At 42.1% G+C, this 15,633-nt stretch overlaps 1 protein-coding gene across 6 annotated transcripts in view; it reads left to right on the top strand.

Annotated features, from left to right (window-relative positions):
- Positions 1-15,633, top strand: part of CDC42SE2 (CDC42 small effector 2) — a 108,235-nt gene that overhangs the window by 84,999 nt on the left and 7,603 nt on the right. For all 6 annotated transcript variants that reach the window (XM_043912182.1, XM_043912179.1, XM_043912180.1 and 3 more), the window contains one exon: positions 11,875-11,976. In XM_043912182.1, coding sequence (XP_043768117.1) covers positions 11,875-11,976 — 102 coding nt within the window. The remainder of the gene's footprint in view (positions 1-11,874; positions 11,977-15,633) is intronic.

Raw genomic sequence — 15,633 nt, 5'->3', positions numbered from 1 at the left:
CTGGTAGAATAGTCTTGGTTAACAGTTTTTTGCTTTTTTTTCTTTTAGCACCTAGAACATACCTTCCCACATTATTCTCCAACATTTCTATAAGGGATGGAGGATTACTTTATATGTAACAAGTTGCTTTTTTAAAAAATTTTTTTGGGGGAAGGTTCTTGCTCCTTGTGTGCGTATCTGTAGGTCTCTAAGGTTTGGCAGTTTAATTGTAATGTATCTCAGTGTGGGTCTTTTTTTATTCATTTATTTGCAACTCTGTGGGTTTCCTGCATCTGGATATCTGTCTCTTTCACCAAGGTTGCAGATTTTTCAGCCAGTATTTTTCTTCAAATAAGCTTTCTGCCTTTGACTTCTTCTTCTGGCACCATATAACATACGTATTGGTCTGCTGGATGTTGTCTCTTGTTCTGTCTTCACTTTTTTTTTTTCTTTATTTTTTTCTCCTTCTGTCAAATTCCACTGCCCTGTCTTTGAGTTTGCTGATCCCTTCTTTCACATGAGCTTGTCTTTTGTTGAACCTTTCTGTTGAATTTTTCAACTTAGTAATTGTGTTTTCAGCTTTGTGATTTCTGTTTGGTACTTACATTTTCTGTTGCTGTTAAAATTCTCACTCTTTTCCGGTATTGCCCTCCTGACGTCAGTCAGCATCTCTGTGACTTTCATTTTGAACTCGTTATCAGGTAAATCACTTAACTCCATTTTATGAAGGTCTGTTTTTCGGTTTTATTTTGTTCTTTTGTTTGGGACCTGTTTCTTCATCTTCCTGGACACTCTGGTCTCTTCTGTGCGTTATATAAAGCAGCCGCCTCTTCCAGGTGTGATGTACTGGCCATGTGCAGGAATTGAATGTTGTCATCAGCCTGGTCCAAGTTCTTGGTTGGCTCTCAAACCTAGTGATTGTCCAAAGCCACATTCTTTGTTGTTGAGGGTGTGCCAAAACCCACCAGTGGTCAGAGGGGAGGATCTCAGTCAGCACCTTGCAGTCACCTGGATGCAGGCGGACTGGAAGTCAGACCCTCAGGCAGCATCTTCTGAACTACACAGGTAGACCCCTTTCACGGAAAAGCTGGGAGCTCGGCATCTCTGTCTGCTTCCTAGGCACTGAGCCGTTGCGGTGATAGCTAGGAAAGAATTAGTTGATCGCTTTCATGTTCCGGGACCCACGACCTGGAGCCCAGCTGGCCACCAAAGCCAGGCAATCAAAAAGTGTGTCCCCTGGGAGACACTGGGGGACCTGGAACAGGCAAGAGGAAAACTGTGGAGATGGTGCCCACTGACCTCGTTTCTGAGCAGCATCAGGCCGTCTGTGTGTGTGCTAAATTAGAAGGTTGATCCTCAGGTAGTAGCTTTTAAAATATGCAAATAGACCTCTCCCCGGGAAAGACTCGGGAGATAGGCATGTCTGACTACGCCCGTGCACTGAGCCCTGTGGAGTTCCAGGTTAAGAAGTGTTTCTTTGTTTGCTGCAGTGAATAGGCTCTTCTTTTTGATGAAAACTGTGGAGTAAAACACATTCTTCAGTGGCTAGGTTGTTGTTTTTCATGAGAAAAACCATTCAACCTAATGGCTTTCCAAATAATTTAAAAACACACACACACACTTTAAAATAGTGTATAAGAGCTCAAGAGGTTAACAAATGTGAGTGTAAGGTGGGAACATGAGCCCTGGCCGAGAGATTCCAAGTGAGAGTTTGCCAGAGTTTCTTGGATTTGAAGGGAGTGTTAAAACATAGCATAGTGCTTTTCAAGGTATTATCAGATGAGTTCCTGTATTTAAAGTGCTTAGAAATATGCCTGGCATATAGTAATACTCTTAAGAATTGCCCATTGTTTTGAAATATTCAGCTGTAAATCTTCAGAGTCAGTATTTCTCAACCATTGAGCCATCAGTATCACTGTTAGCCTTGAACATTCCTGGACCTGCCGCAAACTTGGTGAATCTGAAATTCTGCAAGGAGAGGTCAGCAGCCTGTGTTCTAACAAACCCCCACAGGGATTCTGATGCACAGGAAAGCTTGCTTCCTATGAACAGCCGGTGTAAAAGCTGAAACAGTAATGACAGTGCAACTGCTCTTTGGGAGATGGCATTATTGTGACGCAAAAGAGAAAAACCCAATAAAACAGATAATTCATTTTCTTGTGCGGAAATAGGAAATCCACTAGAATTTTCATCTTTTTTTTTTTTTTTTAAACATCTTCCCTATGTGGTAGGTCCTTGAGAAATATTTGGTCATACTACTGGATAAGACAAACAGTTTTTAGAGAACTGAGCTGACATTGTTTCTTGAAAATCCTTTTATTCAGCAGCCATTGTCCAATGTGTCAGACACAGCTGTGGTCAAAGAAGAACTCTTAGCATGGTAGGAAAGTCCAGCTGTGGGCAGATAAATTATAAGGCAGTATTTTTAAGTGTTAAAATCGAAATAATGAGCCTTGTGTTCTAAATGCTTAGACCAAGGAACTCGCAGCAGCCTCGTCTCAGAAGGTCACGTTTGAGCCCAGTCTTAGGCAGTGAATAGGCAGTGCCACGCAGAAGGGGTTTGGGAGAGGGCGTTTCACGTAGTTTGTTGATGTTACAGTCATAACTGTTGCTTTCATTTTTGTGTGAGACCCACTAGTAGAATCATTTTCCTTTACTGTAAAAAAATCAAACCTATTTTTGTATTACAGTTTCTGTGTAGCTTTTGTTGGTCATATTCTCCCCCTGTCGTATAAACTGGATGGATAATAGGCTGCAGTTGGAAAGCAGCTCGTGTACTTAGGGGGTCACGCACTGTCAGTGGCATCATAGGAAAAGTCACTGTTTGTTTTAGAAATGCCCAGTGCCTAGCGACACTGCCGATATTTCAAAAGATTAACTTAGCTTATTTCAGAGGCTCCCAAACTTTTGTTTTTGTTTCCCTTAACACTTCAGTAATTTTCTCATGGTGTTCTCAGGCCAAGAGAAATACCTCACAGATTTATTTATTAGGTTTGGTCTAAACAACGTAGTATTTATGTTCTAAAAACTGAGCTGTCATTTGAAAAAGTTACACACGTACATAGGAAGAAAATAAATGTTTTATTTCCTTCCCAAATAACCATGATTACTTACGTGTGCCTGTGCGGCTTTATACAGCTCTTCAAACTCTGGGATCAGACTGACCACCACCAGCGTCTTCTCCGGTTCCGTACCTGCTTCTGTACGGTACTGGACTTCTTGCGCAGCAGCTGCTGAACAACTGTGCTTTGCAAATAGATGTCATTGTAAAGAGTGTGTGCTCTAAGATTGGAATTCTGAGTTATCTTGGGTTAGTTCACACAGCGTTGTACGTATATTAAGTATCATTGTGCTTCCCTCACATTGAAGATATCCCATGGGGTCCCTGGATGTTTGCCGACTGCTCGACACAGTCTGGGAATCATGGGTTACTTGATATATTCACAGGTGGGGGATTTGGTTATACTTCTCTCTCAGCTTTCTCTCTCCAGGTCATAAAGTTAAGTCAGTAGTATATCTTTGTCTTTTAGCCTTCCAAATACTTAGTCCACATTGGCGTAAGTGATTGCTCTCTTACAGCCTGAAAGTACGAGCCTTTTTCCCCTGCTCCAGATGGCGGGCTCTTGCGTTCCTCCTTCACGTTTCACGTGCCTTTCTTGAAGGACCTGAGGCTCTTCCACCCCATGCTTTTCCCTCAGGCCTCCTGTCGCCTCTGGAGCCTGGCCTACACTGCGCCTCAGTGGCGTGTGTTTGTGCACGAAGCTGTCAGGAGAAAAGTCTTAGAGGGACTTTTAAGTGATTAAGTAATCACTTCCCAGAAGCTATATTTGATCAATATGGGCTTCCCAGGTGGTGCTAATGGTAAAGAATCCACCTGCCAACAATGCAGGAGCTATGAGAGAAGCAGGTCCGATCCCTGAGTCGGGAAGATCCCCTGGAGGAGGGCATGGCAACCCACTCCAGTATTCTTGTCTGGAGAATCCATGGACAGAGGAGCCTGGCAGGCTACAGTTTGTGGGGTTGCAAAGAATTGGACACAACCAAGAAAGCGACTTACCACGCACACATGCACATAGAAATGTGAGGGAGGTGGAACATTTATATTACTCCAAAAATGTTTAACAAGTTAGGCCCAAAAAACCGTGTGACTGTGATGTTTATATATTCATAAGAGTATTCATTCAGGAAACGTGTGTTGGTGAGCTGCTCTGTGCTGTGTGTGGCCCCGGCCCTTGGCGGGCTGACGTTTTATGTGCCCGCTCCTGAGGAGCACGTGTGCCATCCAATGGACGTTTTAAATTTGGTGTGAGATGTAAATTTTACTTTGGTGAAGGTGAACACAAGGTTCAGTGGGTACGGAAAGGAGGAGGATGGGACCTCAGAGCAAGGGTACAGAGAAGAGGGGCCCGAGTTAGCCAAGGAGCAGCAGGCGGGATCCTTCAGGTCGAGGGCAGAGAAGTAATCATAGCATATTTAAGGAACTTCGAGTAGCAGATTGAAGCTTAGAATGCAAGAAAACATTAAAAGATGAGGCTGGAGAGAGAAACAGGATTTCATAGGCTTTGAGATTTTGAATTTAGCCTGGAAGTTTGGGGAAGCCATTGAGGGATTTTAAAGTGGTGAGTAACATCAGTTTTGTACTTTGGAAAGGCAGATCTAAATACAGGGCAAAGAGTATCAGGCAGGGAAGGAAGGCTGTGAAGCTCCTACCAAATTAGTTAGGAGGCAGCTACAGTGATGTAGGTGGAAGGCGGTGGGGGCTGAAGTAAGGCTGAGGCAATGCCGTGGGGATGGAGAGAGTAAGAGTAGGATAGAATCGAATCCACAGGATGTGCCGTGATGTGATACTGTGGAGGAGCGAGGGAGAGCCCTCAGCTCTGGCCTGAAGTACTGTTAGGAGCGTTGATCACCCAGGTGGGGCATGGAGAGGAGGACTAGGCTACAGAAGTAAGGTTACACGTTCACTTGTGGGCATGGGAGGAGGAGATGGCGGCCCACTCCAGTGTTCTTGCCTGGGGAATCCCACAGACACAGGAGCCTCGCGGGCTCCAGTCCATGGTGTCACAGAATTGGACACGACCTGGTGACTAACCTGCCATCACAGAGCGGGATTGCTTGGTCACTCAGACTGCAAAGAATCTGCCTGCTAATGCAGGAGACCCAGGTTCGATTCTTGGACAGATCTGGAGGAGGGCATGGCAACCCACTGCAGTATTCTTGCCTGGAGAATCCCATGGACAGAGAAGCCTGGTGGGCTACAGTCCATTCGTCACAAAGAGTCAGACATGACTGAGTGACTAACAGGTTATACTTTGTGAACATAGGAAATTTGAGTATCCTGTCAACATTCACACAGATGTGTCCAGTAAGCAGTTGAATGTGTGTCTCATGCTCAGAGAAGAGAAAGTAGACTCACGAGTCATCAGCATAGAGTTAATAAGGTGAAGACATGGGAGAGGAGGGAAAACGGGACCCTAGGACATCCTGGAGAAGGCCACCATACACAAGGTACATAGGAGCAGAGGGATGGAGCGGGCAGTCAGAGGCGAGTGGGAAACCAGAGAGGAGAGACCTTTTGGAAACAATCTCAGCATGATCCTTTGTCTGAATTTCATATTCCAGATTTTTACTTTTGCACTGGCCTAGTAATTTTTATTTTCAAAGAAGGAACATGTGATGGGAGTGCATGAATGATGCATGTAGATAGCAGGGTTTTAAACTAGATGGGTGCTGCAGCTCGCCATATGTTGATGTGGTAGCTCTGCAGTATGTTTTTTTAAAAACTTCAAATATATCTCCTAAATATATATATATCTCTTAGAGTCAGGGGAAGAAGACAGGAAGTGCATAGTGAATTTTAGAATTATAAGACCTCAGAAAGAATGCAGATAAGATTATGTTCTAATGAAAATCAGATAGAAAGTAAACGTTTATTATTCGTATTTGTGACATACCATTTTTGCTAGTACTCAGTGCATAAGTTTGTATGTAAAGTTGTAGACTAGGAGGAAACAAAATGAATTAGCATATCTTTTTAAAAACTAGCAAGGGAAAGAAGAGCACCTCCCCCCCACCCATGTGTGTGATATCCAGCCTCAGTTGTTACTGATGGGGGAATCTTGTTTCACCTATGAACCCCCACCCCCTCTGGATAAATAAAAGCAAATTCTGGATATGACACTTCATTGAACAAGTGTTTAGTGTGTAAGATTTAGTCTCTAAGATTTAAATAACGTTGTTGTTGGTGGTGGGTTAGTCACTAAGTCGTGTCTGACTCTTGTGACCCCATGGACTGTAGCCCGCCAGGCCGCTCTGTCCGTGGGATTCTCCAGGAGAGAGAATACTGGAGTGGGTTGCCATTCCTTTCTCCAGGGGATCTTTCCAACCTAGAGATCAAACCCAGGTCTCCTGCATTGAAAGCAGATTCTTTTATCAACTGAGCCATGAGCGAAGCCCTCAAAAGTTTTAATGAAGCATAGTTAACACACATTAAATGGGAAGAGACATTTTCCCTGATCCTTCAGGGTAATATAACTACTCACTTTTTTTAACCTTCGGCCCTTGGCCTTATGCAGAATAACAGTTAATATTTTAAGGGTGGCAGGAATTATTCAGAAGGTTGACAGTTTTAGTAAAGTTCCCCATAAGGAATAAAGAAGAACAAAGTATGTTTCCAGGAAAAACTGTGACTCTGCCACTGACAGCAGCTAACAGGTACTGAGTGAAGTGCACCGTTTCCTGTTTTGCTTCGCAGAGGCCTGACTCTGGAATTCCCCTGTTCGCCCACGATTTAATTCTTGTCTCTACCCCGTGCTCTCGGTACGGCACACCAGAAAAGTGGGCTGTTCTTCACGTGTCTGACTTGTGCCTGAAAAATATTTCAGTTTTGTGTCTTAAAACACTTAGTTATGCTCAGAATCTAGGTTTCTGACTCAGAAAGCAGTAACAGAAGTCTGAAGACTACCTCAGCCCGGGTCTGGATCCCGTCCTTCCTACCTCCTCTGGAGGACTTAGAATATTGATAACCCTTCATTTTTCTTTACCTTCTATTTCTTTTCTGATCTGTCACATCAGAAATTAAGCATAAGCAAGTCTTTCTCATCGTGAAGGAAAAAAATCCAGTCTGTGCTGGTTTCCTTTTCTCCCTTGAGCTGAGCTGTGTCCTCCCCGTTCAGAGGCCAGACCCTGTCCCGTCCCCTGTGCCGAGTTCTCACTTCCCCATCTCCTGGAAGCCCGCCACTCCCCTGATGTCTGGTGCTCCCATCACGGCGGGCGCAGGATCACCAACGTGCTGAGTAGGTGCTGAGTCCAGGGGACATGCTTCTCTTCACCTGACCTCCCACCGGCTTTGCAGCATGTCACCTAATCCCCCTCTTAACACTTGGAGAACCCACATCTGACTTTCCTCCTGACTCCTAGACTGTTCCTTTTTGGCTTCCTTTAATGGCTTATTTTCCTCATCCAGCCTTATAAAGAGTGTTTTTCTCTGCACTTTTCTTCCTAGGAAGTCTCATTAACTCAGACCGCTTCATTCTGGTGATTCTAGTTTCTCATCTCTAGTTTAGCCCTTTTCAGAATCCTGTATCTGTGTATTCAGTTCACTTGAATGTGAGGCATGCTGAGTATCATTTGAGAGGCCTCACTTGAATCTCTCATAGATATCTCAGATTCGGTGTGACTTTTTTTTCCCCCATTTATTTGTTTGGCTGCCGGGTCTTAGTTGTGGCACGCGGGATTGACCGTCTTCATTGCACTGTGCGCGATTTTTAATTGTGTCATGGGGACTCTTAGCTGTGGCTTGTGGAATCTAGTTCCCCGACCAGGGATGGAGCCCAGGCCCCCTGCATTGGGAGTGTGGAGTCTTAGCCACTGGACCACTGGGGAAGTCTCAAATTTAGTGTGCTTAAACACAATCTTTCATCTTCTTCCAGTATGATTCTTCCAGCAAGACTCTTCCCCCAGTATTATCTAATCCAGTAAGTCATATACCCTGTATTCAGATCTGAAATCTGTACATCTTTCATAACTTTTACCTTTCACTAGTTCTTAAATCCAGTCAACAACCAAATGGTTTTGATTTTAGCTTCAATCTGCACTTTCCATTTCTGCTATTGTTAGTTGAAATTAAGTAAACTCCTTTAACCAACATCATTATAATAACTTTCCTTTTGGTGCCCTCCACCCTGCCTTCCATTGTAGCTATCATGGTAGCCTTTTGGAACCCTTTTGATCATGTCATTCCCCTGCTTAACAAGCTGTGCTCCTTCTAGCCTTAAAGAAGGGAGGATTGAAACTTCTGCTTTTTTACCCTAAAATCAAGGTTAGACTAGATGTCATGAAGTAAAGTCTAAAGAAAAAGTGTGATGCCCAGCTCCATAAAGTTCAAGTTGAAAAGTAGTCATTATTTTCAGATTATAAATTAGTCACCCAACATAATTGCTATGATACAAGCATGTTGATGTCTTCCTGTCCTTTGAGTCAGTACAGCTGTCTCCTCTTGAGCATCCTCTCTCATTCAGCATGCTCGTTGTGTTATTGTTTTTGAGTGCATATTACTACACCTACTTCAGAAGCATATCGATCTACAAGCACATCCGTTCATTAATCTTTCAGGAAACATTTCTGGGTGAGAGAGCTGGTGGTCTCAGCGCACCATGGTGACTCCTTTCTCCCTGCATCTTCCTGCAATAATTCAACTGTTGGAATAACTCACGTAATGTAGATTCATGGGCCTGGTGTAGCCACCTGCTAAGCCCCAGACACACCCTTCTGAAGGAGATGATGTGGATTCAGAACTATTAGAAGTCTCGTGTATTCATGGGGCAAGAACGATATGGAAGTGTTACTGGATCTTACTCTCTGAAATGGGCCAGTCCATTGCTTGCTTTAGGGGGCCCTCTAGCTGAGCCGGGCGGCACCCTCTGAACTTGGGAGCTGTGGCCCCTTCAGGCTGGTCTGCACAAAGCCCGCAGTCCTTATAGACGCCGTGAGTCCAGGGAATATAACTGCTGACCGTTGTCTTCATCTGTAGACATCTCCCCTTTTCTGCTTATGTCTGGAGTGTGCCAAGAACCTGGCAGCCTCCTCCTTTATCTGTCAGTCAAGGGGCATCCTGGGGAAGAAACCCCAGCTGTTTGTCCCGATCAGATGTCAAGAAAATTCGTGTCCTGTTCTGGTGCAGATGCATTTGGATGTGCTTGGAGAAACATAGCTTTCTAATAAGACAAGTTTAATGGAAATGTAGCAGTATATTATTGAGAAAAAAATAGGCACAAAACTAGTTATTTGCATTGTCTCTTCCCTTCCTTAATCCTAGAAAAGAGAAGGTAGCACTGCTTCTCAAGGATCATGTAGGCACTTGTACTGTAACATCTCAGATGAGAATAGTATGAAGGGAACTTTGTTCAATTTGGTGAACAGAGATAGACAGACTCAGTCTAGGGGGAACATGGGAAACAGGGTGGAAGAGACTGCGTTGGTGGCACTTGGCTGCCCACATTGAAGGATGGCTGTAGGCGACACATCTGTGGTCAGGGGCAGGGAGTCTGTGAGGTTCCTTAAGTAGCACTGTGTAAAGATAGCAGAAAGTTGGTATGTTTTGCTAAGAAATAGAAGATTGAAGAACATAGACAAAGGATCTAGACTCTTATTTGGCTTGCTGACAAGCCTTTTAACCTGAAGTCTTTGTATAGCCCTAGGGGACAGGGCCCCAGGGATGGATTGAATCTTAACCCTTTAAAAAGGGGCTTGAAGTAATTAAATTTGGGGAAGTAAAGGAATGAATATTTTACTTCTAGCTGTTACAGTTGTTCAGTCGTGTCTGACTCTTGGCAATCCTGGGGACTGCAGCATATCAGGCTTCCCTGTTACTATCTCCTTTGATCAGACTAATGTCCATTGAGTTGATGATGTCATCCAACCATCTCACCCTCTGTCACATCCTTCTCCTCTTGCCCTCCATCTTTCTAGCATCACGTTCTTTTCTAGTGAGTTGGCTCTGAGGTTGTTAGAGACTTTTAACACCTCTTGTTGCAGATGATAATTTATTCAGTCAGGTATTTTTGAGAGAAAAAGAGAAATCATGTAATAGAAAGTCTCAGATTAGAAAATAACTGCAAACAGAGAGCTTCCCCACAAAATTATAATGGAAAAAATAATAATGTATCTACCACTGAAAAAAATTTCCAATCTAGGGCTAAGGTCACTAAACCAGAACTTACAAGCCACCCTTTTTTTGCTTAACAGTTAAATCGAACACTGCTATTCTCACCTGCTCTCTGCTTGTCTGTAGCTCCTTACCTACTGTGATAATAGAGTGGGCTCAAAGCTTTGGCAGACTGTGTGGCCTGCAGGCTTAAAATATTTACTGTTTGGCCTACAAGAACGCAATGTGGATTCCTATAGAGGATGAAGTGAGTTTTTTTTATACAATGAAACTATACAAAGGAAACAAATAATGGATGAAACTAGGAAAATTACACACACACTCTCTCCCTCCTCCTCACCCCCACGCTTCTCAGACACACAAGCAAGTTCGGATGTCCACATAACAGAAGCTCTAGAAATAGCAAACAAAGAACATAAGGAGAAATATCAAAGAAATAATACAAGAAACTTTTTGTACACTGTAGCAAAATTTGTGTTCAGCTAGAGAGGGATCCCCATAGCCATACAGAATACTGGAAGAGAAAACCAATGAACCTGGAGATGGTCCAGAGTCACTATTGAACTCTGAGACTTCTTTTGGGGTTCTGTGGCAATAAAAGGTAGAGGACAGTAAAATAATATCTATTTTAGCTCTAAAATTAATGTATGAACACGCCACTTTTGTGGTTTTATAGACAATCACAGTCTAGCCCTGAAGAGCTGTCACTTGGGTAAGTTTTTAGGATTTATCATATGCAAAGAAACATTTCAGGGGCCGGAGACATAAAATACCATGTTCAAAGGCAACCTGACCTAGTTCCACAAGTTTGTAACCTGCGTTAGTTTTGATGCGGGTGGCGTTTTCAGGAGAAGTATTCTGTTGAAAGGGAAGAAGATGGGGCTACACAGAGTTGGCATTAGGACACTAAGCCAGCTGTGCCCGTGGCCTCTTTCAGTCGATCACAGAATCTAAGGAGTGATGGAAAACTTGGGTCTGATTTAAAATAACCTTCATCTCTTGAAAAATCTTGGATGGTTCAGTTGAACACAGCAGCAGAGTAAGGAAGTGTCCCTAGTGCTGTGGAGGGCATATTGGTGGAGCAAGGGCCGCTGCAACCTGTAGCTGAGAAGCTGCTGGGGTGTGGGTGTCAGAAATGAGGGGGAGGCGGTAAGCACAGCTCGGGTGACTGTTTGTAACTTTCAGCCAGAAGAGACCAGAAATCAGTGACTGGACTGGAACCAAACCTCCCCTGTACCACTAGTTGACAGATTGACTCCAGCAGGAAAGGGCAGTTGGCTGTCATCTAAGTAATAACCATCAAATAGCATCAGTGTTTAATGATGAGACGTAGAATGTTCTGTTTGAACTCAGAATTCAGTACTTACGCCATACTGTCTTCTTTATTATGAACAATGGTTACAGATGATACTTTTACATATTTCTTTTTTAAGAATAAGACTTAAACGGTTATTATACAAATATATGGATGGCCAAAGTTCGATCAAATAATCTATTTTAAATTCTAAATATTATTTTACTTTACCAATTTTTTTTGTTTTTCTTGCATATATTTCTCTGAGGGAGTTCATCGTAGGAGATGGTTGTGGTGATACCAAGATTTAGGTATTTTCTTGTCCTGGGCAAAAGCATTTTTCATAGAAGAGTCATTTGTGTATAATGTATAAATCTACCAGAATAAGTTTTTTGTTAACAAGACCATTTTCTGAACATTATTCCTTATATTTTAGAAAAGGCGCCGGCGGATTGACCGAAGTATGATTGGAGAGCCCACAAACTTCGTGCACACGGCTCACGTGGGGTCAGGTGACCTGTTCAGTGGGATGAACTCTGTAAGTACAAGGGTGGAACAAGGGGGTGGGTCCTGGGGGTGTGTCATGTGTGCGTCCGGCAAGTGCGTAGGTTCTTAATGACTGCCCTGTGCCCACTGAGTCACAGACATTTAATACACATACTTTTGTGAGCATGGAAGAGAAGGAAATGAAAGTGAAAAAATCTTTAGTTTGTCAAGCCATGTGTTTTTCTGTTTGTACTAAACTCTTTGTAGGTACATTTCTTCTGAAAAACCGCTTTAAAATTTTTAAAGGATTTGAGTTCAGAAAGGAAATTACTATCTCATGGATTCTCATGCCACCATTCCCCCCGTCCCACCCACCCACCCCCACCCAGCAACTTTGAGGGCAGCTTTTTAGTAATATTTAATCTCCTTTTTGTTCTCTTAAGTTCAGTTAGTTGCCTTTGCAAATGTATTTGTCCCATTTACCTTATAAAATGTGAGCCTTTATCTGATGTTAGAATGCTTACAATTTATTTATTACTGTAACATAAGTTCTCATGCACCTAGCAGAGGATTAAAAGTTGTACATATTTGCTCTTTTTTATAGAGGTTTCAGTGAACTTCAGAAGAGACTTTAGATATATGTACTCAGTTGAACTCTTACTCCCTAATTTGCATCTAAGAGAAATAGAGAGTGGTGTAATAGAAACCAGTAGAGGGGGTTTTTATATGGGCTGTGTCTCATCCTTGCCCTGAAGCAAATGACCGTGTATCCAGAGCCGCTTTCCCCCCAGATCTCAAGTACGCACGTGTGTCTGAATGTTCCCTCAAGTGTTTAGAACCAGAGAGTCAGTAAGGCTTTCATAAACACAGACATGCTGCATTGTGTGCTCACTTACTGGACAGTGTTCACAAAAAACTTAACAGGAGGACAGACTTGTGAAATAGGTAGATGGGTATCCTGGATACAGCAAACAAGTTTGTCACTGCAGTTACTGGGTAAGCTAAGGGATGACATTTGTAGCTTCCTGGAAAGGAAACAGCTTGTTTGTTTTAAGTCTGTAGGAAAAGTACACTGAGCTGCTTTTGTGGAAATGTAAGAGGCATCGGGTTGCTGTTAAAATACAATTCAGTAGCTTTGTTTCCTGGATCAGTGTGGAGATGAGAACAAATGGACTGTTAACTGTTGTTAATATTAAGGTCATTGTGACAAAGATAAATAGAATGAATGGCTTCAAATTTATTATAGCTGATGAATTTTAATTTCTTTCTCATAACACGTCGTCTTCCCTACTTGTGTTCATAAAAATTTAACTATGTAGGCAAAAAAGAGCTTCCCTTGTAGCTCAGTCGGTAAAGAATCCACCTGCAACACAGAAGACCCAAGTTCGATCCCTGAGTCAGGAATATTCCCCTGGAGAAGGAAATGGTAACCCACTGCAGTATTCTTGCCTGGCAAATGTAATGGACAGAGGAGCCTAGTGGGCTACAATCCATGGGGTCGCGAGAGTCAGAAGAGCCCAAGAAGAGGAAATCTGTCCTGTCACTGTTTCTGTGTTTTCCCCTTCTATTTACCATGAAATGATGGGACTGGATGCCATGATCTTACTTTTTTTTATATTGAGTCTTTTTTTTTTTTTTAAATATTGAGTCTTAAGCCAGCTTTTTCACTCTTCTCCTTCACGCTCACCAAGAGGCTCTTTAGTTCCTCTTCACTTTCTGCCATTAGAGTGGTATCATCCACTTCCCTGAGGTTGTTGATATTTTTCCTGGTAATCTTGATTCCAGCTGGTAACTCATCCAGCCCGTTTCATGTGAGTGATGAGGGTTACTTACTGGAAATCCAGATTCTTTTGCTTCAAACTAAATAATTGACTTTTGGAAGAAAAACAGATTTGTCTTTCTTAGAATCTGCATGGCATTATGAATGTACCATGTAAAAATATAAACGTGTTGTTGTAAATAGGCCTAGGATGCCTATAAAGTCTAGGATAACATGTTGTGTTAGGTAGGAAATTACTTGGCACCACGGTAAAATCCAAGTTTGTGCCACAAAACCTGGTGTTGCAGAAAGGAGCGGGAAGTGAACTGATGGGCTGTGGGCCACAGCCTCCTCAGGCGGAGCAGGCTTGCTTAAACAGACCTGTGGATTTTAGTTTCTTTTTTAAGATACTCTTACCTAAACTAGTTGTTTAGTCATGTGAATATAGATATTGCAGTAACTCATGTGGTATCACTGGAGTTAGTTCCACATAAGTGAATTTTTCAGTAAATGAGTGAAAACTTAACCATTTAAGATCCAATCACATGTTCTCGCCTTAAACATATTGGATGCAAATAAGCTACGCATTTTATGTTTTATTATTTTCAATTAGAATGTATTTAAACCTGCCTCACTCCGAATCTGTTAGGCCATGACCTTCTATTCCTCCTGCTCCTAGCAATCTAGTGTGATTCTCATTCTGTTTCCAAAATGCTTCTGATTGATACAAACCAAGATAGGATATACTAAGAGCACTTTAGAGTTTGCAGATAACCTTGTGCCTTTGTTTTGGTAAAGTAAGAAAATGCCCCATTGGGACTTCCCTGGTGGTCCAGTGGTTAAGACTCCACTCTTCCAGTGCCAGGGGTCATGGGATGCATCTCTGCTTGGGGAATTACGATTCCACATGCCATACAGCTCGGCCAGAATAAAAAAGATACCCTAGCATTTTCATCTCACTAGAAAGTAGCCCTGTAATATGGTTAGGAGAGAGTATCATCTTTAATCATTTTACAAGTAGGAAACCTGATATTCACAGAAGATAAAGAGTTCATCCAGAGTTACAGTATTAATGAATAAATTAGGATTACAGTTGAAGTCATTGGATTCTATTTTTGGAGTATAGTTGATTTACAATATTGTGTTTGTTTCAGGTGTAGAACGAGGTGATTCAGTTATCCACATATTCTTTTTACATTGTTTTCTCATATAGATTATCATGGAATATTGAGTAGACTTCCCTGTGCTATACAGTAGGGCCTTGCTGGTTATGTGTCTTACATATACTAGTGTATGTGATGTATCCCTTCATCCTGTGTTCCCCTTTTGGGAACCATTAGTTTGGTTTTGATATCTGTCAATCTTTCTGTTTTATAAATAAGTTCTTTTTTTTTTAAATTAGATTCCACATGAATGATGATGTTTGTCTCTGATTGACTTCACTTAGTATGATAATCTCTAGGTCCGTTCATTGTGCTGTGAATGGCATTATTTCATTATTAAAATTATTTTTTTATTGGAATATAATTGATTTACATTGTGTTAGTTTCAGGTATACAGCAAAATGAATAAGTCGTACACATATCCACTCTTTTTTAGATTCTTCCCCCATAGAGGTCATTGCAGAGTACTGAGTAGGATTCCCTGTGCTATACAGTAGGTCCTTCTTTGTAATAGTTATCTATTTTTTATATGGTCCCAACCTCCCAGTGTATCCTTCTCACCCACTTTCCCCTTGGTAACCATAATATTGTTTTCTGCACCTGTGACTCTTTGTTTTGTACGTAAGTTCATTTGTACCATTTTTTTTTAAGATTCTGCATGTGCGATATCATATACTTGTCTTTCTTATTTTGCTTAGTATGGCAGTCTCTTAAGTCCATCCATATTTCTGCAAATGGCATTTTTATTCTATTAAAGAGCTGAGTAATAAAAGTCCATTGTCTGTAT

The sequence above is a fragment of the Cervus elaphus genome, chromosome 9 (genome assembly GCF_910594005.1).
Source record: "Cervus elaphus chromosome 9, mCerEla1.1, whole genome shotgun sequence".
NCBI classification, from domain to species: Eukaryota; Metazoa; Chordata; class Mammalia; order Artiodactyla; family Cervidae; genus Cervus; species Cervus elaphus.
This window is presented reverse-complemented; position numbering and strand designations above follow the sequence as displayed.